This window comes from Lonchura striata, chromosome 11, assembly GCF_050655825.1.
Source record: "Lonchura striata isolate lonStrDom1 chromosome 11, ASM5065582v1, whole genome shotgun sequence".
Taxonomy (NCBI): domain Eukaryota; kingdom Metazoa; phylum Chordata; class Aves; order Passeriformes; family Estrildidae; genus Lonchura; species Lonchura striata.
In genome coordinates this window covers 17,366,081-17,385,362 of record NC_140713.1, presented here as the reverse complement: position 1 = coordinate 17,385,362, position 19,282 = coordinate 17,366,081, and the positions used below count along the sequence as shown (strand labels likewise).

The window sequence follows — 19,282 nt, the reverse complement described above, 5'->3', positions numbered from 1 at the left end:
GAGAGGAATAGTGGGAACACAACAGCCAGTGGCCAGATCATCTGGCTGACGCTGCAGGAGCCTAAGCCTGAAAGAAGTGTCATGCGAAGGACCACGCTGTTAACAGTATCTTTTGCAAGTAGCCATGAAAAGCTTTTATATTTAAATAAAGGACTTGGCAGGGAAAAATCACTTCCTCTCATTTACTCTCTCCACACTGAGTGAAACTTCAGTTGAATTAAGAGACTGGGTTGCTAGTCCCCTCCCTGTCTCCTGCAGCCTCTCAGCAGTGTTTGCTTTTTACATTAAGATAGTTATCCTAAATTATTATCAGCTTGCTTTTCCTTCACCAACTAGCCATGCTGAGTGCTCAACTCTACAGGGCAGCGTACAAAACTATCATAAACCCTAACTTAAAACAATGTGCTCCCATGATGCTCCCTGATGCATCAGGTGCTGAGAACCCTCTGGCACAGTACAAAAGCAGTGTTCCCTCCTGCACAGCTTTCCCTTGCCCAGAGGAGTCCCAGCTGTGCGAGGATGTTCTCTGCTACCCTCATCAACAGTCACCCCTTTATTTTGAAGGTTTCTTGTAGCAAGTCTTAAGGGAGTGGAGAGATGAGAACACAAAGTTACTTAAAAAAGTTTCTCAGCCCTCAGCATGCCTTCTGGGTGACTGCTCAACTAGGTTAGCTGATGAAGAGCCACACAGCAGAAGTACTGGATACTCTCTGGACTGAGGCTCTAGAGATGACGATGATGACCTACCACATCCAGCTCCCCAAGCCCTGAGCATTTCCAAGGAACAGGGTCTTCAGCCCTTCCTCCACAGCAATCAATCCATAGGCGCCTAGGTTTCTGGGCAGCTGCTTCCTTTTTAGTTACATCACAAATCAAAGTAAATAAAAAAACTGTCAGGAGCCTCTTCCAAAGACTCAGCCTCAATTGCTTCCATTTTCAGCCCCACAGCCTGTGGGCTCAAGAGGACCCCACCCGTTATTTCTCCATCTGAAGCGTGTTACCACTTTGCAAAGCTCTTCCTTTTATTTTACACACCACTGAATTCCCCATGGCATTCAGCATCATCTCTGAGCTAATGCTTCAAGGTTCCCAGATTGTCACAACCACAGCCCTGTTATATTGGTATCAATATTTAAAACTGAGAGGCCTCTTCCTCCAACACAATCTGCATTTCCAGGTTTATCACAAACAGTAAAAAATTCATGTGCGTACATTTGGCTCAAGGTGCACATATGAAAGCAGGCTCACTCATGCATCAGTCAGACAGCTGACATCCATCCTGACATTTATCTCCATGGATGAGGAAAGATTAATCACTCACAGCTATACAGCTGGGGAGTTTGCCCTTGGTCAAGCCAGTAAATGACATAAATCAGATACTGTGCATCCTCAAATTCAGAGATAGGCACCTTGAGAGAGCTGGAGAGCAAGAGGGGCAGTGCCAATCTCTTCCATATTAAACAGTCATAAACACAGCCACATCCTAGTGACACCTAAATAAGACCACTAAAAGCAGAGCTCAAGAAATTTGCTGTATTCTGGGAAGTTCTAACGTATTTGTAATTGTTTCAAATTATTTGTTCAACAATTAGTTGCCTCTGTTAATTAAGTTCAAAGAAAGGGAGGATTCTTCATTTATTTGAATTGAAGAACTCAAAATTAGATACAATTCTTTACCAGAGAGGCCAGACAAAGGCCACTGGTTTGGCACAGGCGTGGTTGGGTGTGCCACACAAGGAGCTGAGGCAGATGAACTCCTGAGCATTGCTGGCCTCCAGTGCTAGCAGCCAGGCAGAGGCTGTAGCTGACAGCAGTTGACCGACGAGCCAGTTTGCAGGCCTGCCATGCCCAGTTCAGAGAGGGTTTGAGTTTTGTCTTTTTTTATTTGTTTTATTGAAAACTTTTTTTCATGCACAATCAGAATTTTCACCTAAAAGCAGCACTATTTAACCCAGCAGTCACAAAGACTACATGGGAAACAAGTGCTACAAGAAAGACAATCTAGAAGCTCAGGGCCAGCCTCAGATCTGGGAAATTGCATTGACCAGGCTTCCCAGGAAACCTCAGGCCCACCAGCCTGTAGGTGCCTTTGATTCTCCATTTAACAGCCAGGATGGATGAAGACAATAACTGCAACACAGTGATCAGGAGCAGGCAAAGGGCATTTCCAGGCAGCAAATTAACAGGACAGTTGGTCCCAAACATTTTGTGACCATTTCAGCAAAGGTTTTGGTACCTTCAGCATACATCACAAACCCACTGGTTCTGGCTCAAAATGCCTAGAAAATGGTGCTAAAGCCCAGAGTCTCCTGCAAAGCACAGATCCTGACAAAGAAAGAACACTGCAGGTTTGAATTTTTTTTATTGTTGCTCAAAAAAAAAAAATAGCAGCAAGAGGCCAGGATGGGCTCATAAAGACGCTGTGCTCCAACACAGCTGTACATGCTGCTCTAAACTGCTTCAGGCTGAGATGTTTGTGCTGTTTTAGTCTGGATGGCACTCAAAGCCTTCCTTTTATTTCAAGAACAGATCTGACTCCAAATAATCTAGTGTGACACCTGCCACTGAGTCCCATACTTGTTAAAGACTACTTCAGTAGCTAAGGACAAAGCAGCACAAATACCTGCTGACCTGGCTCAACAGCAGCAGGGCAGGTTGTGGAGCAGGAAGGTATCAAAGCTGACCAGAGGATCTCTGTGCCATGCAGAGACAGGAAAGCACTTCTTGTAACAGCAGTGCTACCTACTTCCCATCCTGCCTGCCTAGTGCTAAAGGAAGGAGGCAGCAGGAAACTGTTTCCCAGGAGACATTTGTTTGTAACAAAAGAAATAGAAGATAGACAGCTCTGTAGTGTCCCTCAACAGCTATGACCAACAACCACTTACTAATATTCACCAATAAACTTTTACTTCCAAAGGCTTTGAGAAAAGTAAGAATTAAAAACCCTCCCCCATTTGTTTGAATGCAGGTATTCTATCCCCATAAAAAAACCAAACCCTAACCTACAATCACAACAATGACCAGGGGAAAGTTGCTATGCACCCTGACTGTCCCATAGGACCTGTAAAGCTGTTGCTATAGTACTCCTTCAAAAGATTCTTAAGGGTCCTTGTTAAACGCAGGGGCCAGGCCATGAAACCATAAAGCGAGGATGGAGACAGCTATCCTGTACAGTCTTCAAAGTCAGCCCAAAGCACATGACCTGTTTTGTGCTGCTCTGTTTGCAGAGGCCATGTAATTCTCAAGAAGTGTTTTTGTTTCCAAAACAAATGCTACACACTTTGCTTTGACTTGGGAAAGTAGGAAAAATCCCTCCCAATGCAAATAGCCAAATAATTCTGGCGAGGCTCACAAATGCACGCGTGTGAGTGGGAAAGGAAATGAAGAGCCTTTCTAGCTTTCCAAAGGGTTATTGCAAACAGCAGGGAGGGAGAAGGGATTTCACACATTAGGAAAAACACCCTGATAGTGCTTGTCCTTAAAGCAGACGCTACACAGAAGGCCCTGGGTTGCACTGTCTGTTTAGCACTTCTGTAACACCAAATGTTAAGTGGAACCCCTTGTTGCAGGATGCACATCACAGCACCGTGATGGCTGCAGGTCAACGTGCAGAGTGCTGTACAAGCCACCTTCCTATTTTTCTGGCCTAAACAACTTTGCTGTGCATCATCCAGAACCTATGACAAAGCCAAGGACATCCCTGCATTCCAGTCTCCAGAGAGTCAGAGATATCACATATACCAGCTGCTTCCTCAGCCGCCCTGCAATGGGAAATCTGCAGGTCACAGATGAAGAGGCAGACATGCTGCATCCCAGTCACAGTGTAAGGAAACAGCACGACCATGCTGAAAAATTACTCTTCCAGTATTCTCCCAGGAAAGTTAAAAAATCTCATCTTTCACACGCTTATGCCTCTGCTGGGTTTTCACAGAGTTCTCTGTGTGAGCCGTACTGGCAGGGATGCAGCTCCAGAGGAGTCAGGAAGGTTATCCTGCCTCTAGCAGAGGGGAGGGGGTGGGGGGAGACAGAGATGAAGCCGGCTGAATTCCCACAGGCTTTGCATTATGAAAGCCATGAGCAGCAATCAGCCAGCCTTCGTGAGTTCTCTTTAACCCATTCCTTGCTGCTAAACAAGCATCTGAGCCAATCTCTGAACAGCAAACACATACTGGTGTACAGCATACCCAACACAGCATATACATACTCAACCTCAAGGCAAAATAGGCAAGCACCTAAAAAACCAGCCAATTACTTTCTTTCAGTATTTTCCAAGAGGTGCAAGTCTTCTGTGTACTTCCATTAATGGGTGCTGCAACCAGACCTGCTGCTCTCAAGTCTACAGCTTAACGGGGAGAAAAAAAAAGAAATGTTACAATCCAACCCTGCACATGCCCAGGACTTGTTACTTCAAGAAATGCCATCATTGTTCTCCAGCCAGGCAGTCGGGCGATGAACAGGCATCACTATTGTCCACTAGCTGCCTGGGGGCTTTTAGTAACAGCACTGAAGTATGAGCTCTTGAAAGAGTATTAAAGCTTTTGCACAAAGTCAGATCAGACTCATATATATCCTCTATTATTTGCTGATAATCATAGAATCCTAGAATGGTTTGGGTTGGAAAGGACCTCAAAAAGGATCACCTCATTCCACCCCTCTGCCTTGGGCAGGGACACTTTGCACTAGACCAGGTTGCTCCAAGCTCCATCCAACCTGGTCACTCCCAGGGATGGAGCAGCCTCAGCTCCTCTGGGCAGCCTGTGCCAGGGCCTTGCCACCCTCTCAGGGAAGAATCAATAGCAGATGCTATGAAAAGAGATGGCACAAAATACATCTTCCCCTGGGATTCCCAGAAAAAAGAGTGGTCTCTGACAGAAATGTACAATAAATCTGTTCCCTCCACTCCCTGCCTCAGTGGGTACAAGAGCATGTCACACGTGTCCTTGCACAGCCGGAGGGATATCTGCTGCCAACACAACACTGGTTATCTGCCTCTGCAGAGGGTCCCTCTGCACAGCAACTGCCTCAAGGACCACGCAGGCTCTGAAAAGCACAACGGCAAGGGCTCCGGGGCAAAGACGACTGGGCTGTAACCCAACACATTAGTAAGGCTTTGAAACTCCTTGGATAAGGAAACAAAGTACTCCATGGCTTGGCAGACTGGATTAGAGCACCCTGGAGAGCTTGAGACAGAATAGAGCTTGTTTGAGGTGCCCTTTCAGCTCAAACTGTGCACCAGTTCACTTGAGGCTCAGTTTTTCCTGCAGGAATAAGAGCAGTGGAAAAATGGGGGACTCTGCCACCCCCACACCAGGACAGCAACAGCTGAAGTGAATCCCAGTTAGCCTAACCATCCTCATCGCAGAGGAAATCCCCATGGGCCAGGGATTTGCTCAGCCTCTCCTGGTCTTTTTCTAGAATCAAACTAAAGAGCAGTGGCAGAGACTGGTGCCAGCTGAAGAGGTTGCAGCTCTGAAGAGAGATCAAGCACGCTCCAACAGCTCAATCACACCAACACCTCCTTTCAGGCATGAAGGGAGAAAGCTGGCATTAGTTGGTAACTAACCCTAATTGCTTGACTTCACATCTTGATATCAATCCAGCCAGCCTGAGCATGCCCATTTTCTAAACACAGTCCTGCACACGGCTGACAACACAGCATGCAGATCAAAGTTTTGGCTAACAAATGTGCTGGAAAATACTGGCGTGCTGATTTTCCATGAATGAGGCCACCAGTATGAGATTTTCCATGAATGAAGCCACTACTATGTGAAAAGCCTGGGGCAGTAGGACTGCCTGAGAGAAGGGAGCATCACTCTACTCTGACTGCCACTCCAGCCTGACTTACTCGGTTCATATTTTATGAAGAATGATTCAGCTGAACTTGCTCCTTGACATGAGAAAAAGGGAGGAACACAAGTGTGGGAAAGCAAGAGGATGTAACACAAGCATCTGGTATGGGGGAGACACTCAAGGGAGATGGTAAGGCTCAGTTAATATGCAAGGAAGCTATATAAAAGCAAAATAAAACAGGAGTGGAAACAAATCTTGGTAGACACACACCCAAGGCATGGCACAGCTGGGAACAGGAGCTCTTAGCATCCACCTTCAAACCCAGGATTTATCCATAAAGCAAGGCTGCTCTTCTCACCTCTCACTCCAACCAGAGCAAGTCCAGCATGGGAAGATACAGGGGTTTGTTTCCCTTCTCAACTTTGCAAGGGGTCTGGAAAAAAAATTCAGCTGCCTTCATTTCCCATTAGCAGTTAATTTCCTCAATCATTTTCACATAGGGAGAAAGAGAAATGTTCACGATCCAAGAGATGAAAGCATATTAAGTCTCATAAAACCTGTACTGCTCTAAGGGAAAACTGTCCCACAACTTTCATTGGGGAATTATCAAAGGCCCCAGGCTAGTGGGGGGTTGTTTTTATTTTATAAGACAGATGCCTTAGAGAAGTAAGTCCTCAAATAGCTGAGATTCCATTCTGCTGAACTTCCAACGAGACTAGAAAAAGAAACAGCTGATCCCACTTAGTCCAGCCTAGGGATCCAGCTTAGCCACATCAAGACAGAGGACAGGAGTAAGGCACAGAGCTGTACAGGCACTGCTAAACTTCTTTCCAGTAAGATGCCATTGCCCCAAAGAAAGGCAGCTGCACGCGTGGTAGCACGGCCACAGGAAAGCACAGCACAGAGCAAAAGAATCTCATTCATTTCTGTTGCAAAACAGAGGCTGAGGTAGAAGGCATTGACTCATTTGGCCTGAGAACAAGAAAGAACTGCTCCTGAGAGACTAGTTTAAAACAAGGATGTTCAGTGCACGTTTTGCTTTGAGTCTGGGAGAGTGAGTATGAAACTTCCCACACTCAGAGCTCTGTTTCTTATCAAAATAGGTTTAACATAAACTCAGGAGCAAGAACTGTTCAGAAAAGGGGCAAAGTCCCAAAATGGCAGAGCTCTCCCACCCACAGCTGAGCCTCAGAGGTGACTGCAGCCCTGGATAAGCCTGTCTGCAGGAAGCAGTCAGGTCCCCAGCGCAGGATCCAATGGTAAGAGTGGCCATGGCTCACAGCTGGCTGGACAGGCAGACTCACTTGGCTCCTCAGCTGGGCTGTGAAACCCCTGCAGGTGCCCTCGCTGCTGCCAAGCTGCACTGGCTGAGGTGGACACCCTCAGTGCTGTGGGTTCTCATTTCATGTGACACTGACTTCAATAGGGGAGGCAGATGCTCAGAGGATGAGGTGTTTCACATGATTAACAAGTGTGCAGTAATCAGCATCTTATTTACTATGGCTGATGAAAACACTTCAACACTGAACAGATCATTTTTCCCAACAACAAACTTCCCTCTCTGGACACATACAAACAATTTTCCACATTCAACCCAATAGAGTAATTAATTTCAGTTCCACTAGCAAATATAACCAAGATACTCCAAAAACTCACTTAATCTCATTACCACATTGACTCCATAAGTGGATACGTGTAAAACAGAAGGCAGATACTAACAATGAATAATTAAAATTAAGTTAATAACAACAAAGGATCTAAGATCCAAAGAGAAATTATTTACTTGGAACAGCTATTGCCACATTTAATCTTTCACAATAAAAACGTATGAATAAGTAAAACTAACCCTTGGGCACAGAGTATTGCCCCTAGCTGGTTCATCATGTTCACAGGAAAGTGTGTCATGTGCTACTACACCCAGACGTTTGGCTGTGGTGCAGGGGGCTGGATCTCTCCGTCTGGGAGAACAGCACTCTCTGGAGCACATTAAGGGAAGAGCAGGAGAAAGATGGGAAGATTTGAATTCACTAGGAAGAGCAGAACTATTAAAGTGCTTAAGTGACTATTGAAAAAACTCCAGCTCCCCCAAAGGTCTTGATTACTTGCTTTACTCATTCTGTACAAGAAAAATGTCCACGAGTTTTAGCTAAATAATTGTTTGCAGTTGATACTGAGCTGAAGACTGTAAATTCTGCTTTCTGAATAATAAAAGCCCATGGGATTGTTATGAAATGAAATTGCTCCCTAGAGGCATGCAAGTACTGCAGTACTTGCTCTGGATCATCCAAAGATTCCAAAAACTGAGAGTCTGTGCCTGTCTCATCAGTGTCCACATATGATCTCAAGTAACTAGTATTGGTCATAATAGCAAAGGGATCCAGCCAGCTCACACAGAAAGAGCATCTTTTGCAAGAAAAAACTTTGGATGCAAAGTAGCTCCTAGGATGGGACAGGTGGGAGAAGAAGGTCAGCTCAGAAATTACAGTAACATGTCAAGATGCTGCAAAGAGGCACCAGGTTCTCCCACCATCCCTATCCTTCTACAGAGATTGCCACCTTGGCTTCTGCACATTGGAGGTGGAAGAGAATCCATGGACAGATGTCTTCCTTCTGGAGTCCCTCTACTCCAACGTTAGCATGTAGCAGAGTAAATTATTTCTAAAAGAAAAGGTCTGAAGCTTTTCAAACCATTTAATAGTCAGTCCATGTGAACTGCTCTACTGTAGGGCTCTGGGAGGAAGGCATCCATCATGAAAAGGCTAGAGTTTATCTGGCTTTCTTTGTTCAGGGCAAGTATGTGTTCTCAGGGTCAGAGCTGTCCTGCAGTGCCTCTTCCTGCTGGGTCTTGTATTGAGGTCCAAACCCTTGCAGTCCCAAAGCAGCCCGGGGGTCGGCAAGCACAGCACCTCCTGAACTCTGTGGCAGCGGTGCCTGCTTGCTTCAAAGGCAAATTGTACCCGGTGTTTATACCAGCCTACAAGGCATGAAAAGGCCTAGGAGGTCAAATATCCACCACTGTAATTTCAGGCAGGATCAAACAGAAAACCAACAGCTGGGCTGAGTGAGCAAGTCCACATTTAATTACAAATGGTTTCGGTAATAAGCAAAAGCAAGAACAAAGCCAGTGAAAAGCCTCTCTTTTTCTTCCTGGCTCCTGTTCAGGCTGTATAGAAACAGCTGTCTAGAAGAGAATCTCAAATAAGATCCACCAACCACATTTTTTTCCATTTTCAGGACTGCTACAGCACCACTATTCCCTGGGCAATGTCACTGTGCTTTGACAAGCAGCAAGGACCGATGGGCAGATCGCAGCTGCTCCCACCGCAGGGCTGGGTCAGTGCGGGGCTTTCCCAGCCTGCAGCTCAACCCCTGTTGAGTCTCACAAGTACATGCACAGAGTCATTTTGCAGTAAGCTGCTTGGAGGATTTAATTTGCTTTAACATCCTCTGAATATGAAATGCTGCTGTAAAATGGGATTGCTAGCACAGAGATGATGGGCCCTCCTCACAGGTTCTGCCTGGCCTGGGGAGAGGGCAAAAAGCATCTCTTGGAGTACCAGGAATGCCCACAGATCCCTCCATCAGGTAATTTCATTTACAGCCAGGATCTACTCTTTCTTTCCCCAAAAGGTCCTGGAGCAGTGGTTAAGGACAGGAAATGAGCCCTAAAACACACAGACAAGAAGGCTTAGCTGGGTGGGTGAAGGGGCTTTTTTTAGATGCTGGGAGCCTTCCACCCATTTATTGGGGTAGCAAGAAAGAAGAAATCAGTGGTTTCCCTCACCACATCTGATACCTCTGACTGCATCAGCAAGAGCCTAACAGAACCCAAGAGAACAACAGAAACAACTGGAACAGAGTATCACAACCCCAAACCCCTCCAACAAACCGATAACCGCTGCTGACAGAACACTGCCTAGCTGTGTGTCACAGGGGGACACGATGGGAATAATGTGAAGGCTGGGAAACCATCACATCCCTGGGAACCAAGGGCTTCTGACCTTTCTAGCAAAGCCTGCTGAGAGAACTGGGTGGGTTGTTTTGTACTCCTGGCTTTAATTACAGCCAAGTGTTTAAGTTATTCTCCTGCAACCACCCCCATGTCCCTCACAAGCACAAATCTAGCTTTTTATAGCACATCCGGTATGGATGTTAAACACATCCAGGAAATGCACTTTCAGCCCCAAACATCCCCTCCCCTGGACCAGTTAGTTTGTAAGGGTTTGTAACACGGGGACGTGGAGCCGGATGTTTGGTTTTGTGACCACTGCTTTTCAGGGTTACTTCTGTCTGTTTAGAGAAGGGAAATTCAATAAATGCAGCCTACATAAGGGTAGGCTGGCTGCATTCAGAAATAATACATGCTGCTTGCAAGGTGAAGAAAGAAAAGCCAGATGGAGAGGCCACTCTTAACTGCTCAAATTCCCTGCACACAGGGCAAGGCTTTTTTTTTTTTTTTTTTTTTTAATAGCTGACAAAGCTCTTGGGGGCTGACAATGGCTCACAGCACAGTGGGTGTCCACAGGCACAGCTAAGATCCCAAAATCACATTTTTCACTGCCTTGTGGCAATAGACTGGGGCTCTTCCATAATGCACAAGAGAAAAATGTACCTGCTCCCCCAAAATTTCTATTTTAAGTAGACAAAAGGTGCAAAGAACTGTCAGGCTATGCCAGGCTCTGTCACTCTCCAAGCACTGCTCTGGCATGTCACCAAGGCTTGTGACTCTTTGCTCCAAAGCAGCAGGGTCTGGATAGCTTGCCTCAAGTCTAAAACCTGACCTTTGTAATTTGCTGAACATATGGGGCTTGCCCCTGGCTTTAAGGAATACCACAAGCCTGCTAATAATTTTCTCACCTGAAAATACCCTGGCTGGCTTCCCAGCTGGAAGCATCTTCCTAAGCCCAAAGGCAAGCATGTTTGCTGGCAGTCTCAGGGATCAGTCTTGATACTAGCCCAAGACTCCCTGGAGCACTGTCAGATCAGAGGGCCCATGCTGGCCAGATTGCCCCAGAGAACCTCCTGCTAAAGCCTCAAGAGAGCTGGGCTGTTCCACACATTGATCCAAACACCACTGCTGTTCCTCTGCCATAGGATCCTGCACAAAGCCAGGATGCACTGCAGGAGGCTGTGAAAGGGAAAGCATTTGGGGCTGTGCAGCTTTGGGGTTCGGTGCTCTGAAGAAAGGCAAGACATACAAACCCAGGATATTTTTCGCCACCCTTCTCCACAGCCAGGTCACCTCGTGTTCTGGCCAAGCAACTGTCAGTAGGACATCACACATCAGCAAGCTGAACAATGACCTAATTAGGCTGCTTCCAAAATAATCTTACTGAAGGAAAGTTAAAGTCCTTGAACTCATTATTTCTTATATTGATTTTTAGTCTACTTTTTTCCATATCTGATGTGAATTCTTCAGATATCTGCAACATGAATTCAAACTGAGCTGTGGCTATTACTCCTGTGCAATCCAAGCTCCAGCAAAAGAAACCATGACCCTTGGAAATGAGCAGGCTGCACAAGCCCACTGGCAATTCAGCTCCTCCCCTGGGCCTGTAAGACACAGGAGGAAACATGGATCACTGCTGAACTGGAAGGTGAACAGCCTTTGGAGCTTTCCCAGTGGGCTGCCAAACTCAGAGCAGCAGACTGGAAGGCAGCTTTGAAGACATGGGACCACCAGCAGTGTGCACAGTGAGGAGCTGCCCCAGCTTCAGCTGCCACTCGAACAAACTTCAGCCACCAGAACTGCACAAAGAATGCCAGCCCAACCCAAGGCAAGTTTTCCAGCACAAAACCCTGTACACAACACTCAGGTTACAATTAATGAGCTCTGCAGGGACGAACCCTTGTGCAGTATGAACAAGAGCATGAAGACTATGCTCATCTATGCCTTCATTCAGCTCAGAGAACAGCAGCTGTCAAGGGTCATGCACACACACACACACACACACTATGCTTTCACTAGCCTGAGCCAAGTACAAGCTATGCAACACTTAGCTGGAAAAATGAGTGACAATCCAGCTGCAGCAACTGAATAACACCATCTCAGGGAAAGGCAGCCTTAACTCACGCTGGAGAATTGCTCTAAGCAGATGGGAAGGACAATATATTTATTTGATGGGTATTGTTTCTGTGTGATCAAATCATATGCAGGTTATGTCTTTCAAATATAAATGCAAACAACTGACTTAAATAAAAATTATCACTGGAACACAGAAGCATCTCCTCTATTCCTAAGAAGCTGGTGCTCTCCCAAGCTCATCAAGAACCAGACTGGCATGCCAGATACACAGGAGACCCGACCTCCTTGTATCTTTGACAAGCATTATGATAATCTCAGAATTAGGTGTTAGAGCTTGAACAGAAAAGTGACAAATCCACATCAAAATTATATTAGAGAACATCAAAGAGGCAAAAACATCTCTCATTGAAATGCTCACCCGAAATCTCTAAGAAGCCACAGCCCAGCCTGACATGGCTTTTTATAGTCCTGAGAAGCACCTGTCAAGGGAACTGCAGGCAATCTCAGGAATGTTCCCTGGCTACCTGCAGTTTCATCAGGCTGCTTGAGACACTCAAATCGCTATTTCCTTACTAGGATGAATGATTTATGAGGATTAAAAAATTTGAGCCTGAACCTATGAAGTGAGTCACTGGAACTCACAGGTTGCCTCCCCCGCTTCCCTCCAGCCCAAATCATCACACCTTCCAGGCCTAGTCTTGCTCCCACTGAAATCCTGCAGAAAACAAACACCCATTAAATACTGCAGAGCCTGCACTATCGGCTCCAGTGCCATCTTCCTCACTAAGGGCCCATACCCAGGCAAGGAAATCCCACACTCACCCCGAGACTGTCGGCAAGGAAGCCGGAGCTGCTGACTGCAGTTTCTCTTGCTGCTTCAGAAAAGATTTAGCTTCTTTTGAGTTTGAGTCTACTTCTTTAGTCACCCTGTTGGAAGAAAAGAGGAAAATCAGATGGTAAGGAAGAGCTGTACTCAACAGTAAAATCAAAGATCCATCAAGGAAACACAGAAAACAGGTACAAGAGTCTCCACATCCCCTGCATAGAGATCACCTTCATCAGCTGCAAGCTGAATATACATCTTGTTAAGATTTCATTCCAGTGACAAACCCTTTACATTCATGGCAGAAAAAAGAAAAAGAGTTGCTAATTAGAGCTGGGGGAGGAGGGGATGTTTATTCTTTCCAACAAACTGGAATGCTTATTCATTCGAACAGGCCTGTCTCACTAGCAGCTACTAAATGCTCTCCTCAGGTCACTGGGGGCAATTCCAGGCTCTTAATTGGGCTCTTGATTTTCTCATTTGTTGGTCAGTGAGGCAGCTCTTCTGCCACCCATGTCTCACAGCACACAGGCTTGGCAACATCTGCAACCCAAACCAGAGCATGGAAACTGGCTCTGGGAATGGGCAACGGGAGAGAAAGCTCTGACAAGGCAGAATGTAGAAATTTACTCTCATTTTCTAGGTAATTTTTGTTTGAGGCCCCGAGGGTGCAAAATATTGAACTTCAAAAAATTACAAATCAATATGGCATCTACAGCAGGGAATGAATTATAAACATGAGAAAGAATCTCTAGAAAACCATTCAATAATTAATTGTTAGAAAACCCCAGCTACTTTAGCCCCCTCATTTACCATGACCTGCCTCCAGCAACATGCTTTTCACACTCTCAGTAGCTCTTAATGAGGTTGCCCTGATTTGCCAAGCTAACAATTTTGTTCCCATGGAGCACAAGCCTGTGAGCCTCTCCAGGGCCCCACAGCTCTATGGGCACAGAGGCAGCCTGACCCACAGCTCAGTCAGCGCAGAAGAAACAATCCTCCATCTCACCCTCCTGCATCCTGGGCCTCTGGCTGTATATCTGCTCCAGCAAGGATGTGCAGGCTCATTCCTGGTCTGCACCATATGCTGATGAGAGGCTGAAAGCCTGGCTGGCCATGGGGTCTCCCCTGGCTACAAGTCAGGCTAATCACTGCTTGCTTCCTACCCACCAACCTGACCCCATAATTTCCATGAAAGAACTGGCTAACAGTCATGGAGAAACCCCAGGAGTTGCAGCCCCAAATAGGTTTCTGCTGGGCTGGCATCAAGGAAGGTGACAGAGAGTTATCTGTTAACCCTGGAGGCACTGATGTCCTGAAATCTCACTTGCAGACAACTAGTGCATCCACATCTCCATCCTGACAGTGAATCAGCATCTGAAACCTCCTTCCTCCTTCTCCACAGACTGCAAATGCAGTGGAAAAGGCACAAGAATAAATGCCTGTGCTGTACAACTGCTCAGCCTTGTTCTGCCAGTGCAGGAGGAGATTAACCCCATTTCTCCCCAGCATTGTCACATGCCTTTCAAACCGTGGCAGTCATGTGGATAGAGACAATCCCACACTATGAATACTTAGAAGTGTTTGCTGATCAGATAGTTAAGGGATGGGGTAGGAAAAGGAGAAAAGCACTTCAGGAAGAAAAAAAACCAAACTTGCTACAGCATCATCACAGTTTAGATTACCCCAAACACACCATCCAGTCACAGCCCTTGGCAGCAGTGGTCATGTCACGTATCAGTCATACACCAAAGGTTACCCTACATCCATGGATTTCAGCTGACAGGATACATTTAGTGTCTTCATGCAGCAATAAGACAGAATTCCCCCCAACCATGAGGCTGAGTTCAGATCAATGCAATCACACAGTCTATTTATTTTCAAATGCAGCATCTAAACAGCCAGCTCTGACCCCTGCCAAGCTGAGAAGCAGCACCCTCTCTTGTGTACTTTGCAGTGCTGGCTCCTGGCAAGGTCCCTCTCCTCTTGTCAACCCCTGCACTGCTGTGCCATGCTCCCTGGCACGCAGGAAGCACATGAGCCACAGAGAGAAACATCAGGCAACCTCAAGTGTGCAGGAGGCAACCAAGAGGTGCAGCACAACAGTGAGCAAGTCTTCAAAGCCAGTGGCAGAGCTGAGATCTCAGCACTAGGCCCTTGGCCTTAACCTGCTGTGTATCTTCAGCCTTCTCCAGCCTGGAAACAGAACTAACTGATGAGGAAAAGAAAGGCACAAGGCTAAAATGAGAAACTGCTCTAGGGATTTGCACTCTGACAGAGTTAGCATACTCTTGGTTGGACCAGAACTACAAGCCACAGCTCTTGGAACAGGAGATGCTCAATCCCAGAAAGGGTGAGAAAGCAGAAAGCACATGATGCACAGGCAGAGTCTGGCACAGGCCTTCAAGGACAGACACTTCAGCTATCCAGGGTACAAGACAGGTTGCTACCAAGGGTTTACTTATGCTTCAATTCTCACACCCTCCTCCACCTCTGATACCAGTAACAATGGCTAGGCAAAAATACAACAATTAGTTCCATTTTCTTTGCTCCCTTTGGCCTGTGTATTTTTGGAGTTGTCCGCTGCAGAAATTTAGCTGCAAAGCTGCATGCAACCTGTTCCACCAGGACTGCCCAGCTGGGGACAGAGGAATGCGACAGAAATGTAATTAAAAGTGACCTTTCAAGGCAATCCCATCACAAGACCCACTTACTGCCTCATAAACTGAAACAAAAGCTGCTCTGAGGCAGGCGGCTGCTGGGCTGATGCCAGCAGCAACTCCTGCACCACTCCAACAGGAATGACGGAAGAGTATTAAAGAGCTTTACAAGGTATTAATTCAGGTTATGCACATTTCAACCTTTCCCAGATCCCAGGCCAGGAAGGAAAAAGAAATCCTCTGGTCTGCATTATTATGGGAGACAATAACTCTCTGCATGTAGAAACCAAAACAATTCTTGTTCTTCATGGGGAGAAATGGGAGTAATTAATTCAGCTGGAAGAAATCACAGTCATTACTAAGGAAAATTACAAGACCTTTCACTTTTAAATACTTGATAAATAACTATTTGCCTGACTGTTTACTGGGATGCTATTCACACATTGTAATCCAGGACTAAACATGAAAATAAGTATATTGTCAGCAATAAAACAAGTAGCTAGTGTCTCCCCACTTGCAGCCCTGTAATTCACACACAAAACCACTCACTCTCATCACTTTGCCACGGAGATTTCATTACACTGCTATACTATTAAACTGCATAATAAGACTTCCAACACATAGAACAGTTATTAATTTTTTGGACCATGCCAGAGCCTGGTAGCATAGATGATGCTACTGTACAAGGTGTTGTGCAACTATAAAATAGAAATGTCTTCCATATTTAGAAGTTATTATAAGGAAAACATACTAGAAACTGGATCACTAAATGCCCTGAATACTTAGAGATGTCCTTCTTAAAACCCTTAATCTCTGAACCAAGCTCAAAGTGGTAGCCAAACATTTAGGCATAGCCATACCCACTCAGCCTGCTGGTTTCCTGCCCAGTGGCAGGAAGTTCCAACTTCTACTGAAGAACTTATCACCCCTCCTTTTACAGTTACCAACTGAAATGCTGCAACCTAAGTGCATGGAAAAGGCTTCAGGTTATGTATGCTGGGCACAAACCACATGAAGACAACACCTGCTGTCAAGCTGTCCCAGAAAGGGTTCCACAGAGCACTTACAGTACTGAAATGTAGCAGATTAAGAGCAAGTGGTTGATCTGCTCCCAGCAGTGCCCTTAGCCGCATAAACTGCTACAAAGAAGAAAGAATACATGCTGGAATAAGCATTATGCTGACAGCTCCAGCTAATCTGCAGAAGGGGATTAAACCCAAATTTTCATGCTTTAGTTCAGTGGCAGTGAGTCTAACACACCAGCTTGTCTGCTGCACACTGGTCTTACACCTGGTGTAGAGCTACCAGGGATGAGGGACCCAACCCATCACACCATGGCACAACACAACACCCACAGCCCAGGACTTGCCCCAGTGTGGTGCCCAGGTGCCTCCACTCCAGCACAGCTGAATCCAGTCCTGCTGGCCAGAAACAGAAGTTGTGTAAGGGATGCCAAGGCTGCAGTGCACTAGCAAAGTGCCCAGCTCAGCACTGAGCTGCAAGGTGCCCTGCAAGCCCTTGGAGAAGTGCACCACAGAGCTTCATCCTTGCACAGAAGGGAAATGAGGCAGGATAAGGGCAAGCTGGGAAAGACAAACAGGCATATCAAGAAGGCTTGCAGGCTAATTATCTGTACTCTGCTGTGCAATAGTAACCTTATGCATCCCAAGTGCCATAATCCCTCCAATTTACCCCCAGGTGGCTCAACACAGCTACATTCTCCTAACCAAAACACCTGGTGCACATCAGGCTGAGAAAGCACATGTTGGTATTTGGGAATAAGGGGATTTACAGCAGAGAAGACAGTTAAAATCTTTACTCACAGCAGCACAAAGTTACTCTATCCCTGACCTTCCTGCTGAGAAAGGGAGAACAAGAGTGGAAGCTGTGGAAAATGCCAGCTCTTTACCATTTGTACTCAGGACACTCTCCTTCCTTGGGAAACCTGCCCTAGTTTAGACCTGACACAGTTCTAAAACTTTCCACACCATCTTAATGTTAGCTCTGGGGAATCACAGACCAAGAAGGACAAAAATGAGGCTAATTACCCTTTTTCAATAATCCCTGTCTGTGTTTAGTCTCAATAAATAGCCCTCTAGCCTTCTGGAATGATCACTTAAGGAGAAATTAATACTCATCTACAGGGGTTTGTTAAAAAAAATTAATCCCTTTTGAGTTGAGGAATAATTTTTCTGAATTTTTTTGGTGGACTTTAGTGCTTGAGCTGCAATGTCCCATGTGCCTTCCACAGACAGATACACTGCATGAGAGGCAGATGAGAGGCCTGCAAGGTCCTGAAAATGCTGGAGTGCACAGGTTCAGCACTTTCCATGAGGGAATTAAATCCACACACAAGTGAACCTCCAGACTACATCTGCCTGCACCCTTCATATATATGTATTTTATGTGGAATTACCTGGTGTAGAGCAGAGAGAGCTAAAATTAGTACAACCCCATCACTTTTCTAATTTCAAAGTAAAACATTAGTTTTCCCCCTTTCAGGAAAAAAAACCAACAAAAAAAACATTCCTCTTCAAACCAGGTGGGAGAAGCTGTTCCCTGGGAAACTCAGCCTATTCCCTGAAGCAACACAGACAAGACCAAGCTGAAATAACTGATAATTTTGTAGGCTGACTAGATAGGCAGAAGAAGCTGGCTGGTTTCTAAAAAGAATCAAATGTGATGAGAGCTCTCCTGCAGTCAGGCAAGGGCCAAGCTGCCTGCCTGGTGCTGCTGTCCAAGCAGTCAGCCCAGGCTGCATCTCAAACCAACTCACCTGAGAACAAGCAAAGGTCAATGGTATTTTAACATCAATAATGCATACTTGTAAGCCTGGAAGGAAACGACTGATTTTCCATGATCTCCTGCATGACTCTGTGACAGATGCAAAGAAAACATCAGTGGAGGGACAGTGCTGCCTCCTGAAATGCTGACCAAGCTGTCAGGCCCCTTATGGACTTCTGCTTGCAGCTCCTGCAAGGGGCTCCTTAAATCCAGAGGGCAGCAGCACTCCAGTTTATCAAGCTCCCACTGGGGCTTGCAATAGGTAGAGCATGCCAAACAAAGCTCTCTGGAGAAGCTAACCTGCAGCCAGGGCACAAGCCTTCATCTTGTTGACTGGAGCTGCATTTACCCCAGTTTTAAGCACTTCCAAGTACCAGGCCTCTTCTTGCTTCACTGGATAAGCAGTCCCTTGGCCAACTGCCTCTAAGTCCCACCACGCATTAGCATGTCATTCTTTGAAGCATCCCTGTGTTTTAATTTGTACCTCTCAAAAGGATTAAATCAAGATTATGGAACACCTCTGAGCTCAGTAATCCAGGTGAACAGATGAGCTGCTGCATGTGTGAGTGTGACAGTCCCCCATTAATCATGACCTGCAAATACACTGAAAGCCAGACAGATCCCTGCAACCCTGCAACTCCCCCAAAGCAGCGCAGTGCTTGTGTCAAATGCCTCTCCTGCTGAAGGATAAGAGAACCACAGGTATGAAGAGCCAGGGGTTCCAAATTCACTTAGAGCTATGAACACCGGACACAAAGGCTACACAGATCATACCAGGAGCCAGCACACACTACAAAGCAGCAGCATCCCCACGGGGGAAAGGCCAGACCAAGCTTAGCTCAGTTTGTAATGTGTTAATGAGATTGTATAGCAGCAAACAGCTCTGCCTCCCCTTCAGGCTAACACAGAATCCCCTCTTGCTTCACCATCTCTTAGTTACAGAAAAAAAATAATGCATCTTGCAAGCTGCACTTTCCAGCAGGGGAAACCCCAGGCCCAATGCCTGCGAAGCAGGCTCTGCCAGCATCTCACCAGACATCAAAAGCCCTTTTCTGAGCCTGGAGCTGTCAGGAATGAGCAGCAGCTTGGAAACAAGGGAAACAGGCCAAGCAACAATATGCTAGCAGTGGATCTGAGGCCCCTGAGATGAAGGCATGAACAGAGGGACCAAAGAGCCCCTTACTAATAGCAGAAGAGCTC

The 19,282-nt window shown here is 46.1% G+C and overlaps 1 protein-coding gene across 1 annotated transcript in view; it reads right to left on the bottom strand.

Annotated features, from left to right (window-relative positions):
• The window catches only part of CFDP1 (chromatin remodeling protein CFDP1), a 60,973-nt gene that overhangs the window by 31,469 nt on the left and 10,222 nt on the right, over nt 1–19,282 (bottom strand). Inside the window, exon 5 of the mRNA XM_021535209.4 lies at nt 12,638–12,742. Coding sequence (XP_021390884.1) covers nt 12,638–12,742 — 105 coding nt within the window. The remainder of the gene's footprint in view (nt 1–12,637; nt 12,743–19,282) is intronic.